At 45.5% G+C, this 24237-nt stretch overlaps 1 protein-coding gene across 3 annotated transcripts in view; it reads right to left on the bottom strand.

Moving 5' to 3' along the window:
- The window catches only part of LOC115163496 (Down syndrome cell adhesion molecule homolog), a 137817-nt gene that overhangs the window by 6029 nt on the left and 107551 nt on the right, over positions 1 to 24237 (bottom strand). For all 3 annotated transcript variants that reach the window (XM_029715425.1, XM_029715426.1, XM_029715427.1), the window contains 22 exons: positions 22977 to 23255; positions 22581 to 22700; positions 19983 to 20162; positions 10597 to 10793; positions 10244 to 10340; positions 9902 to 10030; positions 9569 to 9736; positions 9053 to 9123; positions 8709 to 8952; positions 8208 to 8354; positions 7154 to 7309; positions 6779 to 6909; positions 6455 to 6608; positions 6168 to 6285; positions 5570 to 5733; positions 5280 to 5378; positions 3852 to 4040; positions 2741 to 3031; positions 2379 to 2555; positions 1840 to 1870; positions 1178 to 1290; positions 917 to 1066 (listed from right to left, as the gene is read on the bottom strand). In XM_029715425.1, coding sequence (XP_029571285.1) covers positions 917 to 1066; positions 1178 to 1290; positions 1840 to 1870; positions 2379 to 2555; positions 2741 to 3031; positions 3852 to 4040; positions 5280 to 5378; positions 5570 to 5733; positions 6168 to 6285; positions 6455 to 6608; positions 6779 to 6909; positions 7154 to 7309; positions 8208 to 8354; positions 8709 to 8952; positions 9053 to 9123; positions 9569 to 9736; positions 9902 to 10030; positions 10244 to 10340; positions 10597 to 10793; positions 19983 to 20162; positions 22581 to 22700; positions 22977 to 23255 — 3405 coding nt within the window. The remainder of the gene's footprint in view (positions 1 to 916; positions 1067 to 1177; positions 1291 to 1839; positions 1871 to 2378; positions 2556 to 2740; positions 3032 to 3851; positions 4041 to 5279; positions 5379 to 5569; positions 5734 to 6167; positions 6286 to 6454; positions 6609 to 6778; positions 6910 to 7153; positions 7310 to 8207; positions 8355 to 8708; positions 8953 to 9052; positions 9124 to 9568; positions 9737 to 9901; positions 10031 to 10243; positions 10341 to 10596; positions 10794 to 19982; positions 20163 to 22580; positions 22701 to 22976; positions 23256 to 24237) is intronic.

Below are 24237 nucleotides of genomic sequence, written 5' to 3'. Positions count from 1 at the left end.
AATTGTCTGTGTATCAAATTACACAAACATCTGTTGATCAATAAAAATTACAGTATCATGCTAACCTTTCACAGTTGATATAATATTCCCCAAAGACAAAAATAGTATTATATTCGGTCTGACCCAGACATTTAACCTACTGTGCTATGCATCAATGGCACCAAATCAGAATGTCCCTTTAGAACGGCCATGATTAGATCCGGCCTGGAGAAGCCAGAGAAGAATAGCAGTGGTAATAGTAGTAGGTAGTAGTCATTCCATCAGCGGGTTGGAAACTGGCACAGCAGGCAGTGTTTGCCCAACACTCTGGATAGATGTGGCTGAGTCAGCAGATAAGGTTCAGGCCCACTGTGCTTCCTGGTCAGCTTCAATGAGGCCAATCAGGTGAGCGGTCAGGTGGAGCCAGAGGCCTCTCCACTCTTCATCAGCTCAACTCTACTGAAGTTCAGCAGTAAGAGCCTCCATAGGCCACTGTCTAGCCACTACCTTGGCTCACACTGCTCTGGGCTGTGGGCTCTGTAAGTGGATCTGAGGGTTGAAACTATGATAAGCTGAAGATTCTAGTTTGCTTAGAATGGATTTGGGATCAGGGTATGTGGATACCTGGAGGTTTATTGTTAGAGCTATTGTTTATTTTAAAAACTCTGAAGTCTAAACACTGATTGGAGGACTGGGGTACAGTTACATGCACATGAGAGAGAAATATGTACAATGATGCTTGGATTGAATGCAACTATATAAAAAAATATTAATCTTGACAAAGAGCATTCTCTTATTTCACATAACTACAACCAAATAAACACTGAATTGCCCCTATTCTTTCAGGGGACGACATTAGGCTAGTAGCTTACTGTACATCAGAGTAAAGGTGGTGAGGGGTGGGATATAGAGGTGATTAAATAGGTAAGGCTCTTACTGGTTCCAGGCCGGGCGTCAGAGACGTCCACCAGTGGGCCGGTGGCCTGCGACAGGGACTGGTAATGGACTGTGTGCGTGACCGTGGACGACTTCTGTTTGGACGTCTCCCCAAAGTCATTATCAGTCAGCAGCACCGTCGACCTGTCGTCTGACAGACAGAAAACAGGAAGGAAGACAATGAGTTCTTGGAAAAGATTATCAAATATAACATGCAAGGGATAAGCATACTGTAAACTGGCGGGGAAGACAGGGGTCTCACCAATAATCTCCATAGTATCTCTCTCCTCGATGAGCAGCTGGGCTCGGGGGATATCGATGTGCATTCTCATGGTCTGCTGCTTGTTGGATGTGTCTGGTGTCCGTGTGTTTTTACTAGGAGATAGTATTCAGTCATAGTTTTAAAGTAACTGTCCAGTGAAAATATCAGTTTTAAAAACTCATATTTTGATAACTCATACCTAAATAATGTTGTTGACTCATCTTATGAGACGTACAGTATTTGTGGCCTAAGCATAAATTGGAGAAAAAAACACTTCAAAAACCCTACCTTAAACTTGAGTCTCAAACAGACTTTTAAAAAGACTATTTCCTCATAGAGTATATCATACTCCTGAGAAGGATGAGCTGGCCAATCAGCAGCGGTCTAGAGGAGGATGAACTGGCCAATCAGCAATCTATTTGTATTAATATTTTTAACGGCTGGTATACGCCCACAACATTCTGTTGTCGGGGAACGCACACACCATTCCAACACAGAAAAGTTGTTTTTTTTTAAACTGAATAAAAGAACGTTGGAAGGGAAACTATTTCACTCATATTGTAAGTAATTATAGGTAATATTTCATAGAAATACACTGGACAGCTAGTTTAAAGTATTTTATGGTTCCTATCTAAAGTTAACATGTATTCCACTTCACGTACCTCATCAGCATTTCTGCCAGGCTTTTTGCATCTGTAAAGTCAGCATATAGTAAATTAGTAACAACGCAGAGTTGTGGTTGACAGAAGCTAATTTCCTAGATGTGGAAAACTAGAACATTAGAGTGGGGCAAATTAAAAGTGGAACACTAGATCTGATCAGACCGTTCTACGCTGTTAGCTAAACTGATAGCCTCTTAGCCTCTTGGGGCGGCAGGTAGCCTAGTGGTTATGAGCTTTGGGCCAGTAACCAAAAGGTTGCTAGATCAAATCCCTGAGCTGACAAGGTAAAAATGTGTTGTTCTGCCCCTGAACAAGGCAGTTAACCCACTGTTCCTAGGCCGTCATTGTAAATAACAATTTGTTCTTAACTCACTTGCCTAGTTAAATAAAACAATTTAAAAGTCACAATTCTACTGGTTCTGCTCAGGTTAATTGATCCTTACTCTCTTGAGCATAAAGCATACAGCTCTAAAAAGTGCTTGTGTGTTATTAAGTGCCTTGTTTCTATTGTGTGTGCTTGTGTGTGTGTTCTGACTTACCGCGTAGCCTCTTGAGCCTCTGCTCCCTCCTCCTCCTCTTCAGTACCATCAGGAGGATGAAGACCATGACAGCAGCCACCAGGATACAGGTGATGGTCACCATCATCTTCAGCCCCTCGTTGCCTGACATGTTGTCTGTGATGGGGTCCACTGTCTTCAACAAAGGAGGGATGGTGCCTGCGGAGGGAGGAACCAGATAAGCTTGGGGAACCTACCATCCTGAGTATCATTTAAGGATGCACCACCAGGGTTGAGGCTTCGTAGTCAAATATGTCTCTTTGGAAGGCCTTCTTTGGTATATGAAATTACCCTGGTTCAGGAAAAAAATGTATCATCCTAGAAGACCACTGAACTGAACTCACTTCCATCGGCGTTGAGCGTGGCGAACATGATCTTCTTCTCGGCGGAGCCGGCGCTGTTGACCACTTTCATCTGCAGTTCGTACCAGGTGGCCTCCGCCAGGTCATACAGGATGTAGCTCTTGGTTAGCGAGGTGCGCTGAGCCGTGGTCCACGTTGCCGTGTCCATCGGATGGTACTCCAGGGTGAACGAGGTGATTGGGCAGCCACCATTGTTCCACCCAATTAGATTGAGCCTGACCCGGGTGGAGTTGATGCTGGCAAACAGCTCATGTTCTTTGGCAAACTGGGGCTCTGGAAAGAAGAGGGGTGACGAGACCAGATGTAGACTTCTAAGGATGCCTGTAACATTTTATTTATGAACCAGATCAGCACATAATAATTGAGCTAGTTTGAGGAATTGCTTGATAAAATTTTGGATATGACTGTTGAGTTAGAGTCCGTTCTAAGGGGACAGTGGTGGTGGAGATGCTATAGAGCATGGATGGGCAACATTGAAGGGGGTGGGGGCCACAAAAAAGTTGCTTGCAGGTCTGCGTACCCACATGTGCATACACACACCCCAGCCCACCGCCACCACGTTGTGAGCAAAACATTTTAGCAGATTTGTTTTATGTTTTAGAGTTAATTTCGTGCAATTCTACACATTTTGCCATTGGGCGTAGCGAAAATGTTGCAGTTTTATAGCTAATTTCATGCAATTCCACTCTTTTTGCCATGGGGTGGAGAGGAAAATTAGCCGTTTTACATTTTACTATAGGGTGGAGAGAAGTGTTTGCAGTTTTTAATGTGATATCTGAGTGAGACTGACTAACTAAATCAATGGGGGCCCCTCGGCTGGTAATTCGACCATGATTACTAAGTTTAGATAGCTGGCCGCTAGACTAATTTAATTGACTAATCTAGAAATGTTTAGCTGACATGGGCTAATTGAGTGACTGTCAGTGACTGACATAAGACAAAAACTACTGATGCACAACCAAATTTCAAAATTGCACTTTGTGTATTCTACTATTCTAACTTGCAACAGTAAGTTTAGAACCCGACTGAGTAAAAAATTAAAAATAAACTTGATCCGAGGGCCAGTTGCCCATCCTTGATAAAAAAACTCCACCTTTTCCGTGGGTCTTCGCTTCAATGATCTCACTGATGCGTCCGGGGCCCACTCCGTTCTGAGCAGTCAGGGTGAACTTGTACCAGGTGCCACACTTCAGGTTCTCCAGACGGTACGAGCGCTCGCTAGGGCTGATGGGAAAGCTGCCCCACTGCTCACTGTTGTCCTCTGAGTACTGCAGGATGTAGCCTACATAAAGAGAAAAAGACAGAGACAGAGCATAACTGTAAAATCTCTCCCAACATACTCCAAGTTAATCTAATAACTACATTACCCAGATAATCACTCACAGTGCTCGCACAGCAAAGTGGAACCTTGTAGTATTTGCACTTCCCTTCCAACAGATTGTTCAGTGTTAGACATCGGCTAAATACCTATAAACATGCCATTGAGATTGATTAACATTAAATGTAACATAAGGCAGGACAACAGCACCTGATCATAGCCACTATTTACTCGGACAAGAGGAAAATAAGACACTGTATTGGCTAAACAAGATCATTTGACTCATGACATGAAAACAAATACCATAGGAAATCATCCTGGATATCCCTTAAAATCTCTTTTAAAAAGCCTGAGAGGCCTGAAGCCTGTTGTGTTCCAGTGATGACCAGCTATGATAAATCACCAGTGCTACTCCTTCTGTGATTGGGCTTTCTTCTTGACTGAGTGGTTTAATCTTCCACTTTAACCCACCTAATCTTCTTTGTTCCTTTTGAATCTATTCCCTCTCCACTGTTTTAGCACCCCACTCAGCGCAATTACTAGGCCTGTCTAAGATAATGAGAAGAGGAGGGCCTTGTAAGATGATTTTGTTCACCCAATGTCCTAATAGGATACTAGCCGTGTTACTAAAGTGTAATTTGTGTGTCTTAGTAGTTACCAGTGACTTGTTGAGGTGTTGTTGGTTTGCCCAAATGGAGTTCTACTTTATCTCTTGTTGAAATGTCATTAGTTAGTGTTTCTGAATGGAGGTCTACTTTATCTCTTGTTGAAATGTCATTAGTTAGTGTTTCTGAATGGAGGTCTACTTTATCTCTTGTTGAAATGTCATTAGTTAGTGTTTCTGAATGGAGGTCTACTTTATCTCTTGTTGAAATGTCATTAGTTAGTGTTTCTGAATGGAGGTCTACTTTATCTCTTGTTGAAATGTCATTAGTTAATGTTTCTGAATGGAGGTCTACTTTATCTCTTGTTGAAATGTCATTAGTTAGTGTGTTTGAATGGAGGTCTACTTTATCTCTTGTTGAAATGTCATTAGTTAATGTTTCTGAATGGAGGTCTACTTTCTCTCTTCTTGAAATGTCATTAGTTAGTGTGTGTGAATGGGAATATTTGTCTTGTTGAAGTGTCACTGGGGTGTCGGAAAGGAGGTCTATGCCTTGTAGAGGTGTCTCTGGTGTGTCCAAATGGCCTAATGTCACTCACCTCTGATGGAGCTTCCTCCGTTGTCCCCAGGTATCCAGGACAGAGTGATTGACGTGGTAGTTGTCTTGGTAACTGTGAGGCGTGGTTGGTCTGGAGGAACTGTAGAACAAAAGGAATGATGTTTAGAACAAGATCCATGACCACAAAGCATCTGTGCTACATCAAACTAGCCACAAAGTGTCCTCAGAAGACCTACTGCTAACCTACATAGAAAGGGCTTTGAAGTGTTAGTACCAATTAGTATTGGACAGTTTTGGACAATTATCCTTTTGCATCTCTCTCTGTCTTACCTTGAACCTGTAGGTTCAGCGTGATTTCATCAGAGCCCCAGTTGTTGCTGGCCACACAGCTGTAGTTCCCAGAGTCCTCTGCTTTCACCGTCCGGATGATGAAACTAGCGTTGCTATGGACACTGTGGCGTCCGTCAATCAGAACAGGAGCAGGGGTACCATTGCTGTTGAGAGGTAGAGTTGACCAGATGATGTTCAGTACAGTATGTGATCAGAGTAAAAACATGATAAAAATGTTGACATTCTTGCGTTGTGTTGAATCATGTGACAGATGGGTGTTGACCATAGAGATGTATAGAGATCATTACTTGGAAATAACCTGGTTTTGCATGGTTTGCCTAGTTCGTAAACAGCTTAAAGCTATATGACTGCCATAGAGTGGCCACAATAAATGAACGACACACAATATTTGCTTCAAGACTCCAGCCCTGCAGGTGGCGGTAAGTCACCAATATTAGCTTTGCACTTTTTTAAAACATCAAAATAAGAAAAAAATGAAATACTTAAAAATGTAGATAGCCTCAATGGCTGTCACAGACGCCATAATGGCACAGATACAACGTTACGATCTCTATACATCTCTAAGGCCTTGACTTACTTTCCCTTCAGCCACTTGATGGTGGGGGGTGGATCTCCGACCGCCTTGCAGGGCAGGACGATGTCCCTCATCCAGGGTGTAGTCACTGTTCCGTTGAACGTCAGGATCCTGGCCGGAGCTATGGGGGTTACATACATGCACCACTGTGACTGTACCATTCTATTCCTATGGAAAACAATGATGAATAAAAACAGAATGCAAGCAATATCACCAACACTATACTGCAATCAATAATACTTCAGCCAGATTAGTTTTGATTGTTACACTGTTACACAGGCAGCCTGTACCTTTGGCCCGAGGTTCCACTGTGATGGTCTCACTGCTGTTGCCTCGCCCAGCGGCTGTCACGGCAACCACCCAGATGCTGTACTTCCTGTTGCGGGCCAGGTTTGGCACTCTGTAGAAATACACATCAGGAGAAGCCTCAAACTCACTCATCACCTGGAGAGAGGGACGGAGAAAGGGAAGGGGGTTACATGTCTGTGCATTTAACAGGGGAGTAATCTTCAAGAGTTCTCTCTCCGTACAGGACTTTCAAATACAGCCCAGAATGGCAGGACTGGAGGCGGCGTTATAATGAGAGCTGTGTTAATGATAATAGAGCTCCGTACCGTGGGGTGGTTGGAGCAGAAGACAATGTACTTCCTGATAATGCCGTTGAGTTTGAGAGGAGGGAGCCAGGACACAAACACCACGGAGCTGGTGGAGGCTGCGGCCTTAACCCCCGCTGGAGGCCCAGGGACTAGTGGGAGGAAGGAGAATAAAGATTATGTTAAACATACATATATACTGCAAGTATTAATAGAAACATTTGGGCTCATATTGCCTTAATCAAACCCATTGCAGACAGTGCTTTATTACTGATATCTGATTTGACGTATGCATGCATAGCTTGAACTTTTGCAGGAATCATGCTTTGATGTCAATGTGAAAGCAATGATCCACATCTATCTCAAGTGTATCTCAAGCCAGGATTTGTATCTCACTGTCTTCCTTGGTCCGGGTGAAGATCTGCTCGCTGCGCACCCCGTCCCCTGCCCGGGTGAAGGCCAGAACCTGGATGCTGTAGTTGGTGTATTTCTCCAGACCATCCAGTTCCAGAGATGGGTAGGAGGTGGTCACGTTCCTGATCTCTCCCAACTCTGACAATGTCACACAATGGTTACACAACAGTTTATCACTCACTCTCACACCCTGTCAAATCAAGTCTATGTTCCAGTGTGATAGAATTAAAAGAACTACAGTGACCACAATAACACAATAAGCCTGTAACATGGTCCCTGTAAGACCACACTGCAAACTACCATACAAGACGATTCCCATACACAGTAAGCTACTGTGATTTTTGACCGAGGTAGTATCTGTGATATGGTAATGACTGACTACTGGCAGTAGTGCTCTGTCTGCTGCGTCTCCTTTGTCCTTGACTGAGTGTCCTTGTAGACTGAGCTGAAGCAGTGACATACTGCATCCTGTGAATTATTGATGGAGGCCCGGCAGGCTGCAGGCTGGATCCCATCCACAGGGCCTGAGCAGGAGCATGGTGTTAGCTCTGGGTGCTGCCCACTCTGGCCCTGTGATACCTTCCTCCATATAACCCACCTCACTAGAATGAAGCTACTAGACAACTAGATTATATACAGAACAGGATGTGTCTATGTGTCTATTGAGATATAATACTCATTGGATAGTTGATTTATAAGTAAAGCTAGAAGTGTAATTTGTAACTAATTTGACCAACACTGGCAGAATGAAATTAAGGAGAAAATGGCAATGTTGCTGAAATATTGCAAATATTCAACAAGGCAAACCCATGATCTAGTGTTGCCTGTTGAGAAAACTAAAAACTAAACTACTACTACTAATAAAAACGAAACTAGTGGCGCAAATCTGCCAAGTACATGACATGCTACATAGCACAATTAATATGGAAAATTAGAGACTGGGCTAAAACCATTAGGATCATAGTGCTCACACCACCAGTGGTCCACTAAGTGCCTGCTAGCTGGTGTGTTCTGAGCGTGTGTTAATAAACCCTACCTCCATCTGCCAGGTTGGCCCAGTAGATGACTCGGTAGCCCTGCAGGTTTCCATTCAGGGCCTCTTTGGGCAGGGTCAACCAGGACAGAGAGATGACTTCTGGAGACTTGGCCATGGCCAGGACATTCTCAGGGGGACGCGAGGGGACTGTTAAGGGACCGGAGGGGAAAGAAAGTTAGGACAAATGTACAGACAATGGTCAAACTAGGCTGAATTAACTCCCCCTACTGGCTTCTAACTGTATTGCTGATTTCAAATCTTTCGGTTTGAGGTAATTCAGCAATCATCCAGAAGATGGTAGTCTACCTACGGCAGTGAATTTTCACACTGTGCAACATTTTCATGCTACCAAGAGGTAAACTAAACCAAATATGGCCCTGAAAACTCACACCCATGAATGCAGGCACACACACACACACACACACACACACACACACACACACACACACACACACACAACTCTACCCTACCCCACCCCTTAACCCCCTGATCCATACTAACCATCCTCCAGTGTTTTGGTGATGACCTCCTGAGAGGAGGGCCCGGTGCCAGCACGGTTAGCCGCCTGCACCACCACCCCGTACTCAGTGAACTTCCTCAGGTTGTCCAGGGTGATGCTCTCGCTGCTGTCCCCTGTGGTGTCCATGCTGATGATGTTAAACTGGAAGCTGCCTCCAGAGCTGTACTCTCTGTAACCCACCTGGTAGCCCCGGATCACCCCGTTCTGAAGGTGCTTGTGGGGGGCCTGAGGAGGAGGAGGAGGAGGGATGGATCAGACTGTACATACTGTAGACACAGATAGACACAGGAAAATATCTCTGTTTAACTCCATGAAGACACAGTACCTTCCAGGTGACTTTGATGCTTTGTGGAGAGGTGGCCTCCAGTTGTACTTCCTGTGGAGGGCCATCGGGGGCTGTAGAACAGATGTGTAATATTAACACAAAATACTCTTATGAGAGATTCAGTTGAATGAGGCAGAGATGACAGCAGACGATACTTTTTTCTGGTTGGTGTATGGCGAATGAATTAAGTAGACTAGACCCAGCTGCTATCGCATTGGTGCATATGGGAGAGCCACCCCTTAAGTAGACCAGAACTGTGAAAACATTTTTCATGGCCTTTTTGAATCATTCAGACATGAATTATATTTAGGAAATATTTCACTAGATGGCGCTGCAGCACATGAAATCCGTTTGCTCTGTTATGAACGAGAGATGGACCTTTACTGTATTCAAGGGAATATTACAATACAAATAAATACATATCCATGGCTAAAATCTGAAGACAAACAGACTCTTGTTTGGAACATAACTACATGATGTTTTGACCCGGTGAAGGAGAGATCTGCGTGGGCTGACCTGCTTCGTCAGTGGTGATAGTGAGCTCGTTGCTGGTGTCGCTCTTGCCGATGTCGTTCTTGGCGAAAATGCGGATGTTGTAGGTGGAGGAGGGGTGCAGGTCTATAATGGTGGCCTGGTTCAGCTGGGGGGACACGTCTTTTGTTATCTGGGCTGAATTCCACGAGGCTGGGGGGGGGGCAAACACAATGAACCTATTAGCATCTCTGTATGACATGACAACCAACAACAAACAAGTTAGCTGATGCAGAAACAGATTTAGTTGTAATTATGTCATATGCAATTTCATATGGATGTATCATGTTATTCCATAGGCCTATATGCCAGCCCTACCTGATTTGTTCTTGCACTCAATGTCATATCCTGTGATAGGGCTGTTTCCGTCGAAGCCCATGGTCCAGCGGAGGGCGATTGTCCGGTCTCTGACCTCTCGGATCTCCACCTCGGGAGGGTCTGGAGGTTCTAAACGCGTTTAACACCACACACACACAGATTAGATAGAGAGGTTTACCTGTCCACTTAGTTGTCCTGAGAAGGAGAAACAAACTGCAGGCTGAAGTTAACTAGGGCCCAGAGATATTGGCTCATGTAGTCAGGAACAACTTACAGTAGCAACAAAAAGGTTCCACTATGAAGAAACAGTTTAAGAAGCTGGAGCTGAAGCCAGGGGTTTACCTTGCACTGTTAACTGAATGATCCCTCTGTCTTCACCATAGGAGTTGATTGCATGGCAGGAGAAGAATCCAGAATCTTCCCGAACAGTGGGCAAAATCTGAGGAGAGGTCAATGTAGTTTTTAACCAGGAAGCATCACCATAATGCACCATCATAGTTCAGTATTCAACTGATCATAACCTCTGGTTATTTTATAGGCTACACAAAATGTCCAGCATCAATCACTGCAAGTACAAAGGCTACTATAATTATTCATGCGATATTGAGAGTGTACTATACTAATACCAGCTCAGTACAAACACAACTATATACATCACCCCCTTTTGAGGTGGAGGCCCCAAGCCCCCAGCGCACCTTCAGAGTGGAGATGACCTCGTCAGCCACCTCTTTGACCACGACGGTGTAGCGGCTGGTCTCTGGGTTGATGATGCGTTCCTCCTTCTCCCAGCGCACCATGATGGGCTTTTCCCCGTGGGCCGTGCAGCTCATCTCCTTCTGCTGGCCCACCGTGGCCATGGTGGTGTTGGGGTACGACGTGATCATGGCCGGGACTGAGAGAGAGGGGGAGAGGAAAGAAAGGGAGAGATTGACGCAGAGGTTGTAACTTTTATTTAACTCAACAGAGGCTCATACATTCTCCTTTAACAATTCACTATAAGTTCACAGACTGGCCTCTGCCACCCTAAAGCCTAAGGGGGGACTCATTCCCAACATCACGGGTGAGAATAGTCAACTATGGAGAGGATTGAACTCCTATTTAGATCGCCCTGGTTCCCACAATACATTGAACACTAATGGTTCAAAAACAGGCCTTCAGGTAAGCAGTCTTGTCTCTGCTACAGCATCTTTGATACAGACAGACAGCAACTGCTTACGTGTTGTTCCTGAGGCAGAGCGTCTCAGACAGAGACAGAGACAGGGTGCTACAGAGCAGAGGAAAGCTGTGACTAGTCTGAACTCCCCACGGTGTGTGTAGAGCTCATCTGGCGTTACGGCACTACGACACACCACACTCATTAGCAGTGTGTGTGTGTGTGTGGGTGTGTGTGTGTGTGTATTTGGGGAAATACCCCAGTCCAGCTATAAACTGCTGCAGGTGTCTTCTACTACTGTACAGATACACAACACAGACCTATACTGTCTCACATAGGTTTGTGTATATCACAGTTACATTGATGTGTTTAACAAGATCATCCATACAGTACATCCTACCGGCTAAGACAATGGGATACGTCTGGGGGCTGGTGCTGTAGCCTGTGTCTGTGTCTCTGTCTGTCTGTGTGTCTGTGTCTGTGTGTGTGTGTCTGTGTCTGTGTCTGTGTGTGTGTGTATGTGTGTCTGTGTGTGTGTGTATGTGTGTCTGTGTGTGTGTGTGTGTGTGTGTGTGTGTGTGTGTGTGTGTGTGTGTGTGTGTGTGTGTGTGTGTGTGTGTGTGTTATAGGAGCTGTTTCTCCAGGAGCTAAGTGGGTAGTACGAGCAGAGAGGACTCGTGGCACGTCTCAGAAACACTGTCTGAGAGCATGTTCCCCTGCAGCAGTGTAACTGTGATCTCTCTCCTCTCTCTCTCCTATCCCACCAGGGCGGCTATGATTTAATGATGAGAGCCCACTTTGATTATTCATACACAGCAGACAAGACTACTCCTCTGGCCCCACTGCTGTCTCACTACCTCTCCACACACACACACACACACACACACACACACTCAGAGCCTCGACCTCTCCGCTGTCTTCTACACACACAGTCGCACACCAACACAAGAAGGCAACACTCATACACAGAACACACACACAAATTCAGAAAAACAGAGAAACACATGCAGCAAAAACAAACCACACATAATCCCAGGTGACACACTCAGAGGGGTGTGTGTGTAGGAGGGGGTGTGGCTCCGCTAGCTGACAGCCCGTCTCTGACATGATTGAATGTGTCAGACTAAGGTCTGCCAACGTTTAAGCCTCATCTCTTATTCACTCTCAAGCTACGCCAAAGAACGCTGATTTATTTAGCGTGACAACTATGAATTTTAAGTGAGGCACATTCAAAAATCCTCCTCAGCCCTTCTCTAAATGTTATTGCTCCTTAACAGGGGTAGTTTCTACATCTGAGGCAGCAGGCAGCGCCGTGGCGGGCGGCAGGAGACCTGCCTGATGTTCTCCTACTCCTGCCCCCGCGAGACCGAGGGCATGCCTTGATGAGCGCTCCGCCTTTGAGGAGAGGAGGGAAGAGGGGGAGCCGGAGGAGGGGAGAAAAAAAACGCAGAAAATAAGAAGAATCCTAGTTCTGACATGCCTTTCAAACAACACAGGCAAACGATCTGCTATTGTTATCACACGCGTAGCTCTGGCATATAACCCAGCTCCATCACTGTGTGATCAGCACAGGTCCACATGATCAAATTACAGGGAAATGTCTGTCTGCTGTGGCTGTCTGTTAAAGCTACGGAGACTGCCTCCTCTGTGCTGTCACGGTGTCATACTCAGTTTGCTGTGACACTCCCAGTACTGCTACAGTAAAGGCCTCAGGTGTCAAAGATGACCGAGAACAAACAGGCAGCTCAAGGTGTTCTCCATCTTAAACCATCCTCACAACAACCTGAGACTTGTTAAAGAAGGTTGGGGGACAACAAAAGGCTGCTCTCAACCAGACTTCTCTCTCCTCGCTACATTCACCACACAGCCCTCAGTAGCCCCCCAGGCTACCAGTATTCTTTTTGATGGCCCATAATTGCTTGGTTGATGTATATTTTTTAATATCCAGCGATGTTACAGAGCCTGGTAATAAAGCGCAGTAGGGAGAGAAAGAGAGAAGGGGAGAGAGAGAGAGCGAGAGCGAGTGAGAGGGAGAGCGAGACAGAGAGAGGGAGGAGGTTTCTATTCCTATCTGTCTGTCAGGTCACAGTCAGGGCTGGCTGTGTGTCACTAGGCAAAGGGAGACTGAGGGGGAGGTTGCCATATTGGATGGACTACAACTGACTAAGAAAACAATCATCCAGTAGCATTTTTAAAAGGTTTGAATTGCAAAAACTGCCGGTCTTGAAATTGTGCATGATGAACAGAACATTATAGAGTTCAATTTTGGTAAAGGGAAAAACATTGGTATATCAAATAAAATGAAAACATCTTACTGTAGGATTTTGAGGAAAATGTATTATCTGCACAGCAGGAGAAAAATCCTTGTATCTTTTTGATCTGTACCCCTTCTCTGTAGAAGAGAGGGACTGAAAATGAGGTAGAACACCACATGCAAATAGCTGCTCCCCTGTGCCCTTACTTAGTCTGTCTCTAATTTAAGTACTGACGGGTTTAAATTAAGCAGAAGCGCACTGAAGAGCTTCATCTGCCGGTGACACACACATGCATGCACAAATGTGCCCACACACACACAGGATAGTTAGGAGAGGGAGGGCAGGCAGGCAGCAGTGCATACTGAAACACTAATGGTCTTCCTTTTCAATCCACTCAAGCGAATAAGTACACTTTTACAGAAAGCATCTTGAGTCTGAGTGCACAGTTCAGGGGTTATAAGGCATGAAATGTGATATTAGGATGAGTGACAAGAGTACAGCTGTACCATCATGTAATGATAGCTTCCAACCCCTCAGTAGCATGATGGATACCACTAACAAAAGCCCCAAAGACATCACAACTCTGGGATTTTTGGATAATCAGAATTTCCCCTCTCCAAGATGTCGATCATCATTGAATTAAAATAGTCTTGAGAGATTTGAGTAAAAATAAACAGGAAATGAGAGTTGGCTATAGAAGAGAACGAGCAGGAATCTATAAAGTAGGGAATCTATACAGCTCACTACACAGAGACACGCTCACAGTAGGTCCCCTTTACAATTAGTGTTACTGTAACGCCCCTTTCTATAACAGCCCTAAATCTCCCTCCGTCTTCCTGATGAAGCTTTTGAAGGTTTACTGAATCTGGTGATCAGGAGCAGCTCTCCACCTAACTCCTCCATCCTGACCTACAGTACAGTACAATGTAGCCAGCTCACACATACACACACACTTACAGTAGGCTAGGAAAGACTTTGAGACTGATACATTAAAAGCAAATCTCTTGCTCTCCCCACCTCCCCCTGTACATTCCCAATGATATTGTGTGTCCTGGGGCGTGCTGGTCTCAGTGTCGTGGTGGAGGCTGATCTGGGGCTGAGGCTGGGCTGACGGTGCTGTGTGAGGATAATACGCTTCAACCCTCATTTCATCATCTCCTCTCCTCGCCGGGCATCGTGGGAAAGTAGGCCACCACGCCACGCAATGCCTCACTGGGCAATACCCCCCATAAACACACACACACATTTAAATGCATATAGCCTACAATACACCCACACACGCATATTTACAATACATACACACACACTCCTCAGGCCGGCCAAGCATTCTTCTCACAGGCCATACAGCACAGGGATGCCTGGTTGTGTGGAGCAACTTTAATGCCCTGTTCTCCTGCACAATTACTCTCTCACACTCACTCACCACCACACTGCCACAGAATGCTGAGATGACAACAGGAGACAAATACCTCCTGGGAAAAGAAGGTAGAGAGGAGAGAAAGAGACTTTCTTGTGTCTGGAAGCGTCTTGCTGTTGTTGGGCCTGGCTACAGTGTACAGCCAACTGTCTGTCAGTGATAAGTAGGCATTAATCAACTGCATAGCTACTGTTTATGGCATGCTGACCAATGACCTGTGTGGTAATGTGAAAAAAGTAATGGTGCCTGGGCCCAGCCAATTGCTGATTGGCTGTGTAAATGTGCTGTCTCTAGGAGGGCTGAGAGTCAGTGTCACCACAGGTCTAGCCGCTGCATGGCAACCATGGCCTCCAGTGAGCTAATGTACTGGTGGAAACACTGAGTGCTACATAAGCACTTCCATGTTAGCCTCATTAACTATGACAAGCTCATACTGTACAGTACACTGGGTGGAGTAGGCCAAGGCATCGTAGCCATGCTAGCTAGCATACAGCCACTGACTGTTGCATCTGTGAACAATGGCGCCGGAGGGGAGGGCTGCCGTCTTATCGGCTTTTAACCAACCATGGTATTTTGTTAGTTTTTTTGCGTTGTTCGTAACTTGTTTTGTACATAATGTTGTTGCTACCGTCTCTTATGACCGAAAAGAGCTTCTGGACATCAGAACTACGATTGCTCACCTCAAACAGGACAAAGAGTTATTTTTCAATGAGTAGGACGGGAGGGACATACTACTACAGACACCCGACCAGGCCCAGTTCCCCGTGATTCGCTGTAGAAGGAAACAGAGATTTTGTGGAAAAAGATCAGGGTGCCTTGCGAGGATCAGGCGACAAGTGGCTAATCTGCCCTTGCCTTCCGTCCTGCTAGCTAATGTTCAATCGCTGGAAAATAAATGGGACGAGCTGAAAGCACGATATCCTACCAATGGGACATTAAAAACTGTAATATCTTATGTTACACCGAGTTGTGGTTGAACGACGACATTAAGAACATACAGCTGACGGGTTATACACTCTGCAGGACAGAACAGCAGCCTCTGGTAAGACACGGGGCGGGGGCCTATGCATATATGTGAACAACAGCTGGTGCATGATATCTAAGGAAGTCTCAAGGTTTTGCTCGCCTGAGGTAGAGTATCTCATGATAAGCTGTAGACCACACTATCTACCTAGAGAGTTTTCATCTGTACTTTTCGTAGCTGTCTACATACCACCACAGACCGATGCTCGCACTAAAACCGCGCTCAATGAGCTGTATACCGCCATAAGCAAACAGAGGCGGCGCTCCTAGTGGCCGGGGACTTTAATGCAGGGAAATTTAAATCAGTTTTACCTCATTTCTATCAGCATGTTAAATGTGCAACCAGAGGAAAAGAAAATCTAGACCACCTTCACTCCACACACAGAGACGGTACAAAGCTCTCCCTCACCCTCCATTTGGCAAATCTGACCATAATTATATCCTCCTGATTCCTGCTTACAAGAAAAAATGTAAACAGGAAGCACCAGTGACTCGGTATATAAAAAAGTGGTCAGATGAAGCAGATGCTAAACTACAGGACTGTTTTGCTAGCGCAGACTGGAATATGTTCCGGGATTCTTCCGATGGCATTGAGGAGTACACCACATCAGTCACTGGCTTTAACAATAAGTGCATCGAGGACGTCATCCCCACAGTGACTGTACGTACATACCCCAACCAGAAGCCATGGATTACAGGCAACATTCGCACTGAGCTAAAGGGTAGAGTTACCGCTTTCAAGGAGCGAGACTCTAACCCGGAAGCTTATAACAATTCCCGCTATGCCCTCCGACGAACCATCAAACAGGCAAAGCGTCAATAAAGGACTAAGAACGAATCGTACTATACCGATGCTCGTCATTCACAAGGCCGCAGGGCCAGACGGATTAATAGGACGTGTACTCCGAGCATGCACTGACCAACTGGCAAGTGTCTTCACTGACATTTTCAACCTCTCCCTGTCTGAGTCTGTAATACCAACATGTTTCAAGCAGACCACCATAGTATCTGTGCCCAAGAACACTAAGGTAACCTGCCTAAATGACTACCGACCCATAGCACTCACGTCTGTAGCCAAGAAGAGCTTTGAAAGGCTGGTCATGGCTCACATTAACACCATTATCTCAGAAACCCTAGACCCACTCCAATTTGCATACTGCCCCAACAGATCCACAGATGATGCAATCTCTATTGCACTCCACACTGCCTTTTCCCACCTGGACAAAAGGAACACCTATGTGAGAATGCTGTTCATTGACGACAGCTCAGCGTTCAACACCATAGTGCCCTCAAAGCTCATCACTAAGCTAAGGACCCTGGGACTAAACACCTCCCTCTGCAACTGGATCCTGGACTTCCTGACGGGCCGCCCCCAGGTGGTAAGGGTAGGTAACAGCACATCTGCCACGCTGATCCTCAACACGAGGGCCCCTCAAGGGTGCGTGCTCAGCCTCCTGTACTCCCTGTTCACTCATGACTGCACGGCCAGGCATGACTCCAACACCCTCATTAAGTTTGCTGATGACACAACAGTGGTAGGCCTGATCACCGACAATGATGAGACAGCCTATAGGGAGGAGGTCAGAGACCTGACCGTGTGGTGCAAGGACAACAATCTCTCCCTCAACTTGATCAAGACAAAGAAGATGATTATGGACTACAGGAAAAGGAGGACCGAGCACGCCACCATTCTCATCAACGGGGCTATAGTGGAGGAGGTTGAAAGCTTCAAGTTCCTTGGTGTCCACATCACCAACAAACTAACATTGTCCAAACACACCAAGACAGTCGTGAAGAGGGCATGACAAAACCTATTCCCCCTCAGGAGACTGAAAAGATTTGGCATGGGTCCTCAGATCCTCAAAAGGTTTTACAGCTGCACCATTGAGAGCATCCTGCCGGGTTGCATCACTGCCTGGTTTCGTGTCAGAGGAAGGCCCTAAAAATTGTCAACAACTCCATCCACCCTAGTCATAGACTGTTCTCTCTGCTACCGCATGGCAAGCGGTACTGGAACACCAAGTCTAGGTCCAAGAGGTTCCTAAATAGCTTCTACCCCCAAGCCATAAGACTCCTGAACAGCTAATCAAATGGCTACCCAGACTATTTGCATTCCCCCCACCCCCTCTGGAACGCTGCTGCTACTCTCTGTTATTTTCTATGCATAGTCACTTTAATAACTCTACCTACATGTACATATTACCTCAATTACCTCAACAAAGGTGCCCCCATACATTGACATTGACTCTGTACCGGTACCCCCTGTATATAGCCCCGCTATTGTTATTTACTGCTGCTCTTTAATTTGCTCTTCTTATCTCTTACTTTTTTTTGTTGGCATTTTCTTAAAACGGCATTGGCTTGTAAGTAAGCATTTCACTGTAAAGTCTACACCTGTTGTATTCGGCGCACGACAAATACCATTTGATTTGATCTTCTCAGTGTCTTAGCCACACCATGATCAGAGACTCTGTCTAAATAGATTGTTCATGCTTGTTTGCACAAATCAGAGTAAGTATATGAAATGCAAAGGCATGAGATGGAACCTAAAAGGCTGTGTGTATTGATGATGTTTACATGTGTATGTATGGTTACTGATGTGTGAGAGAGGGTGTATGAGAGGGGTGTATTTATTTACATTATGTGAATCTGAATGGATGCATGTTAGAGATAGTGTGTGCGCATGTGTGTGTGTAAATGTGGGATTGTGTGTACTGTAGGAGCACACGTTTGACCATCTTTGCGTGTGTGTGTGTCTGTCTATGTGTGTTTGTGTGTGTTTGCATTATTATGTAGCAGTCAATGCCAGGAGGGAGCTGCATTTGGCTCTGACAGAGAGAGCAGCTTAGCAGGGGGGCTCCTGCAACAGCTTGATAAGAACAGCAACAGAAAATAAGCTCTCCTCACATCTGAGCACCATCAAATGAGAATACTTCCCCCACGCAGCGAAGCCAGACTGGCAGTGCCAGGAGACTGGTGACCAGGTCATTAACATACTCCACATGCTGCAGCCACACCAGTCAACACAGCAGAGAGAGACATCACAAACTGTCTGGACTCCAATACAAAACCATGTCCTGTCCTTGTTTCAGTATGTCATGACTCATCACTCAGACTGTATCTGTTTCAACTGTGTGATGATTCAATGTACAGTTACTACAGTAGCCTATAGGCCATCTGAGCAACCCTAAGGTCCATTGTTCAATGACTAAACCTTTGGAATGACACAGTGTCTAATGAGTGACCTTATGTCACTGAACTGTATCCCAGTTCCTCTCCAAGTCCCACTGACGTTACAGTAATGATGATTAGCCCATGGCCCAGGCCTTGGTTCTGTCTCAGGCTGGTTTTGTAGCCAGAAAGGGATTAGTGATGCTACACTTAGTTACATTTTGCTGCTGCAGGTACTGATTAAAATAGACCTGGCAAGGCAGGCCCTCTCCCTCTTGTCATTCACACATCATGTCTACAAGGCTATAGGAAAACACTGTAATACAAATCAATACGCAGCCAGGGACAGGGCTGATACCAGTAGATAACATATTGGGTGTTACAAGACATGTCTGTGACTTCAGGGAAATACAGATAGAGAGATGGCATACTGGTGACCTTATGAAGGTGCTATATGTCATTTGAAATGTGATGCAGGCAATGTAGGATAAGTAGGGCAACAGTATCATTATCATACACAGACACAGACACAGACACAGACACAGACACAGACACAGACACAGACACAGACAGACAGACAGACAGACAGACAGACAGACAGACAGACAGACAGACAGACAGACAGACAGACAGACAGACAGACAGACAGACAGACAGACAGACAGAGAAAGCAGGCCAGAGAAAAAGAGAGCACAGTGGTGTAGTGGTGTTGTGCTCTCCCTCTCTTTTCCACATGGCAGACTCTGCTTGAATGAAGAGTTGTGAGTGTAATGGAGGGGACATAAGTCCTTAGCTGCTCAACAGAAAAACACCCGGTTATACACACCCCCCCCCCCCCCCCCCCCCAGTGACTATACTGTGGGGTCAACTTTTTACCCTTATATTCCCCTCCTTTCCTCTGACCCAAACTCACAGACCTGATACAGTTAAATAAAGGTTCAATAAAAATAAATAAAATAAAAAATACACACTTGTCATTTGATGCTTCACCCAACAATACCAAACAGAGTTAGTCTAACAAGGAAGTCAAAAAGAAACGTTACAGTAGTTTTGGAGTCTTACTTTTGACGGTGAGGTACATGGACTTGCTGACGTCAGCTCCCACATCGTTGCTGACCTTACACAGGTAGTAGCCGCTGTCCTCCTCCAGCACGTGTTTGATGAGCAGAGAGCCGTTGACCAGCAGCTGGATACGGGAGCCAGAGTTCAGGGCGATGGGCTGGAACTGGGGAACCCCGTTACCTGGGGTGGAGACAAGGAGGGACGGGGACATGAGTCATGGATGAAACACATTTCAAATGCATTTATCACCTTTCAAAAATCACCATCAGAAATATTTTGAATGTATTTTTAAAGGATGTGTAAGTCTACAATATCCTCTAATCCTTAATCGGAACCATTGTATTTATGCCATAAGCAACATAAGCTTAAGAGCACATGGGGGTGGTGTTCTACAATTTCCCCTAACTAATTTAAACCCAAAGCTACTGCTGTTTTTGTTTTTAATGCTCATGTTTTGGGTGCAGACTATTGACAGATGCGCATCCTTATTTGACTTGTACAGTGTGTGTAACGCTTCAGTGACAAAGCTTTAGGGATTTAAGGACAGTAAACATGCATCTTAACGCTGCCCCTAAACCTCAGCAGCTGCTGTGGGGAATGTAGCCACTAGAAGTAGGTAATCATTAAAGAGATGGTGCCCATGTTCAACACCAGAGCAGATTGTAAAGGAAGAAAACAACAAGACTGCAATGAGGCCTTGAAACAAGGAATCAGCCAATGAAATGCAGTGCAGTTTCCTTTACACAGCAAAGTACTTTTATTTTCCTTTGTTTTTACATGTGAGGATTTATTTTTCCACTGACTCTCAGGATTTGATGCCTGTAAGTCATGTTTGGTATTTTTCATGTGAACAACATGAACATGTGAACTTGTAAGCATGTACATTTACAAATCTACACATCAGACGGAAAAATGTATTGTACATATATTTTGGGGTAAATACAACCTAATCCCCAAAGCATTGATTTTGTCTTGGTGAAACACAAAGATTAGTATTAGTGTGTACATGCTTTTGTAGGTCAAATATTCTTCAAAGATCTCTCTGGTGGTGAGGTATACTTCCGCATACCAGCATACAGCATTATACTTTTCACATATCAGAGGACAAGTATATTTTCTATAATCATCTATGTTTCCGTTGGAGGTAATGTTGGACAGTCTCATTCAAAAAAGTCAAAATGACTAGGAAATGTCTAATGTAGGAAATGTCTAATGCTGAAAATATTCAGGTCAATGAGCTGTCTGGGCATGGAAATCCACTCAGAGCTGTAAGTGGTCTATCTATGTTACAGTAATAGCAACACATCCAGGCTCGCTCATAGAGTATTAAACATATGTCTGAACTGGGCCAGATATCAGCATGCGCTAAAGTTGGCGTGTAAAGATAAGGACATTTAGTGAGCTGTGGGTTTTGGTCCTTAATTAAAAATGCAGTCAAGTGCTTCTGGTTAGCGAGGGGTCAAGTGGCAGTACTATTCCCACTCTGCTGCCTTGTAGACGAGAAGAGAGAGGCAGAAAGCGAAAGAGAGAGAGAGAGAAAGAAAGAGAGAGACACAGAGAGAGAAACCGAGAGACAGAGAGAGAGCAAGAGAGAGAGAGAGAGAGAGAGAGAGAGACAGAGAGAGAGACAGAGAGAGAGAGAGACAGAGAGAGAGAGAGACAGAGAGAGAGAGAGATAGACAGAGAGAGAGACAGAGAGATAGACAGAGAGAGAGAGAAAGACAGAGAGAGAGATAGAGAGAGAGAGACAGAGAAAGACGTGCTCTTGAATGATGGATTTTGCATATCCAGAGAGAGCTAGCAGTTATGATAATACCAGCTGACCTTTCCTTATTCCCTTTTCTATCTCTCTGTGGCTCTGGTCTGCTCTGCTAACACCTGACTGAGAGAAAAAAAAGCATCTCCAGTGCCATAACATACAGCAACACAGATACTTGCACTTACAAATTAGAGGTACATCTCAGATAAAGGCGCCGGCCGAGAATTCACTATGCCATCGCCGTGGTGAAGGACCAAGGTTCTGTCAGGCGTTATTAATCAGACAGGGGGTCTAAGATATTGAGGAGCGTCTCTCTCACATCAAACCCAATCTCTTCTCGGTCCCAGGGAGCCCAAGTCACAAACAAATCCCATCAAAGCCTGGCTGCTGAGTCTGACCCTGACCCACACTTTTGATGCCCCTCACATTGCCCCCCACGCCACACCATTGGTTGGATTAGTTGTCTCTCCATTGGGAGAAGATTTCACCCGTTATGGACGAAACAGCAAACACCTGGGTACCCTCTTCAGTTATCCTGGTCAAGTGCTGTGCCACTTTATTTACCTGCTCTCTCACACCTCACTGGTAGCTCCCCCACCACACAACCCACAGTGGCTGTACACCTGTGACCCGTGAAAGTGTATGTGTACACCTGCAGTTGTTGAACCACATCATACATGGGCTGTGGATGAAACCATATGCGTTCAACTACAACTACAGTTACTCTATCCAAAACAGCTGCTGTTACATCCCTAAACAATGTCCTTTAATACGTTTGTATAACCATTGAATTAATGCTACCGACAGTCTTCTGATGCTTGATTTACGTATCTGTTTACCTTTGGAGTGCTTCCATACGAGGGTGGGGCGTGGATAACCCTCAGCAGAGCAGTTGAGGGTCACAGTTTTGCCATAGATCCCATCCTGGTCTGTGGGCTGCACCACAAACTGGGGAGGAACTGGAAGAGCAGGGGGAACCACACACAGACTGACTTACTAGTACTTCTGAGACAGAAAGACAGTATGAGAGATTGACAAAAAGAGTGCAGTGGAGAGAAATATACAGTATAAAGACAGATGCGAAGCAACGGAGAGAGAAGCAGAGAAACAAACAGAAACAGAGAGAGAAAGAAAGAAAGACAGTACGATTCAGGGAGCGAGAGGAGGGAGCCTAAGAGAGATACATCTAGAAGCAGTGACGGAGACAGAGGAACAAGGTGCTAGCCTCCTCTCACCCCGGACAATGAGCTGACTCTGGTGCTCAACGGCTGCAGCCTCGTTGCGTGCAATGCAGGTGTAGTTTCCGTTGTGGTCTGGGGACAGGTTGGAGATCCGCAGTGAGCTGGTGAACTCTATGTTGTCGATGGTGACCCCCAGACTGGCAGGGATTGGCCGCCCGTCCTTCTGCCATGTGATGTCCAGGGGCTGGTCACCTGACATTACCACGCAGGGGATGAAGACACGCTGGCCAATGGAGAACCGCTGGAATGCAAAGGGCTGGATGTACGGTGGAACTGGAAGGGAAGAGGGGGAGAGGTGACCACAACCACATTAGGCTGAGAGACAATACACTATACCGGTCCAATCTCCTGTGTGTCATACTTCAATCTTCTATCAATCCCTTTGGTCATTGGAAATCGTTGTATAGACTCTGAACTCAAAAGGACTGAGAGTGAATCATCACATAATTCCACCTTAGTCATTCCTCCAGTCTAGCCGAACATTCTGTACTCTGAGTCAGAGCAAACAGTACCAAGCACAGGTGTACTATTCCAGAAACACTTGAAGGGGGTGATTCTGTATTTTGGCGACTCATGCCATGTCAGTCTGTCTAGAAAGAGAAGATCAAAGAAAACCTAACGACCCTCAAGTAGGGAAAAACCACCATGTTAAACAAATTATTGGAGAATCAGGCCCCATGCTAGACTAGATAATGACATAGATGTGAGATCCTCCTCAGTAAGTCCACTGTTGCACCTTCTCAGGGGACTCTCCAGCCATCTCGCAAGTCAGCCGTATTTCAGAATCAACAAGTTAAAATAACATTGAAATAAGCAGCACTTCAGCGCTGATTTAATTCACAACAAAGTAGGGATAATGGACTCCTGGGATCTCACCAGCCGCTTTCAGAATTTGAAGCATGAGCAGAGCAAATGAACTAAGGTACTTGTAGCAGGGAAGTGTTGCTTTATATCACGTGGTCCCCCTTTTCCCCCGCCCCACCAGCCTCATCTTATGGAAATGTCTTAAGCAGTGGCTGCATCCTTCATGACATGGATATGAGGCGTGGGGAATCCCTCGTTAACGTTACCATTACGTATTCTTGGGCCTCTGGTAATCAAGCTCAATCACCACTGTACGTGCAGTCATACTAATGACCCTAGCTTAGTCTCACATCCCATAGCAGTGCAGTCGTAGCAGTGGTGAATGTGTTACTGTAGCTTATGGTACACAATGTGATGTGAAGGCCAATGGGAGTATGACCTGCGAGGTCAC

Source organism: Salmo trutta, chromosome 26 (genome assembly GCF_901001165.1).
Source record: "Salmo trutta chromosome 26, fSalTru1.1, whole genome shotgun sequence".
Taxonomy (NCBI): Eukaryota; Metazoa; Chordata; class Actinopteri; order Salmoniformes; family Salmonidae; genus Salmo; species Salmo trutta.
The sequence above is the reverse complement of the archived record's forward strand: the minus strand, read 5'-3'. Positions and strand labels throughout refer to the sequence as shown.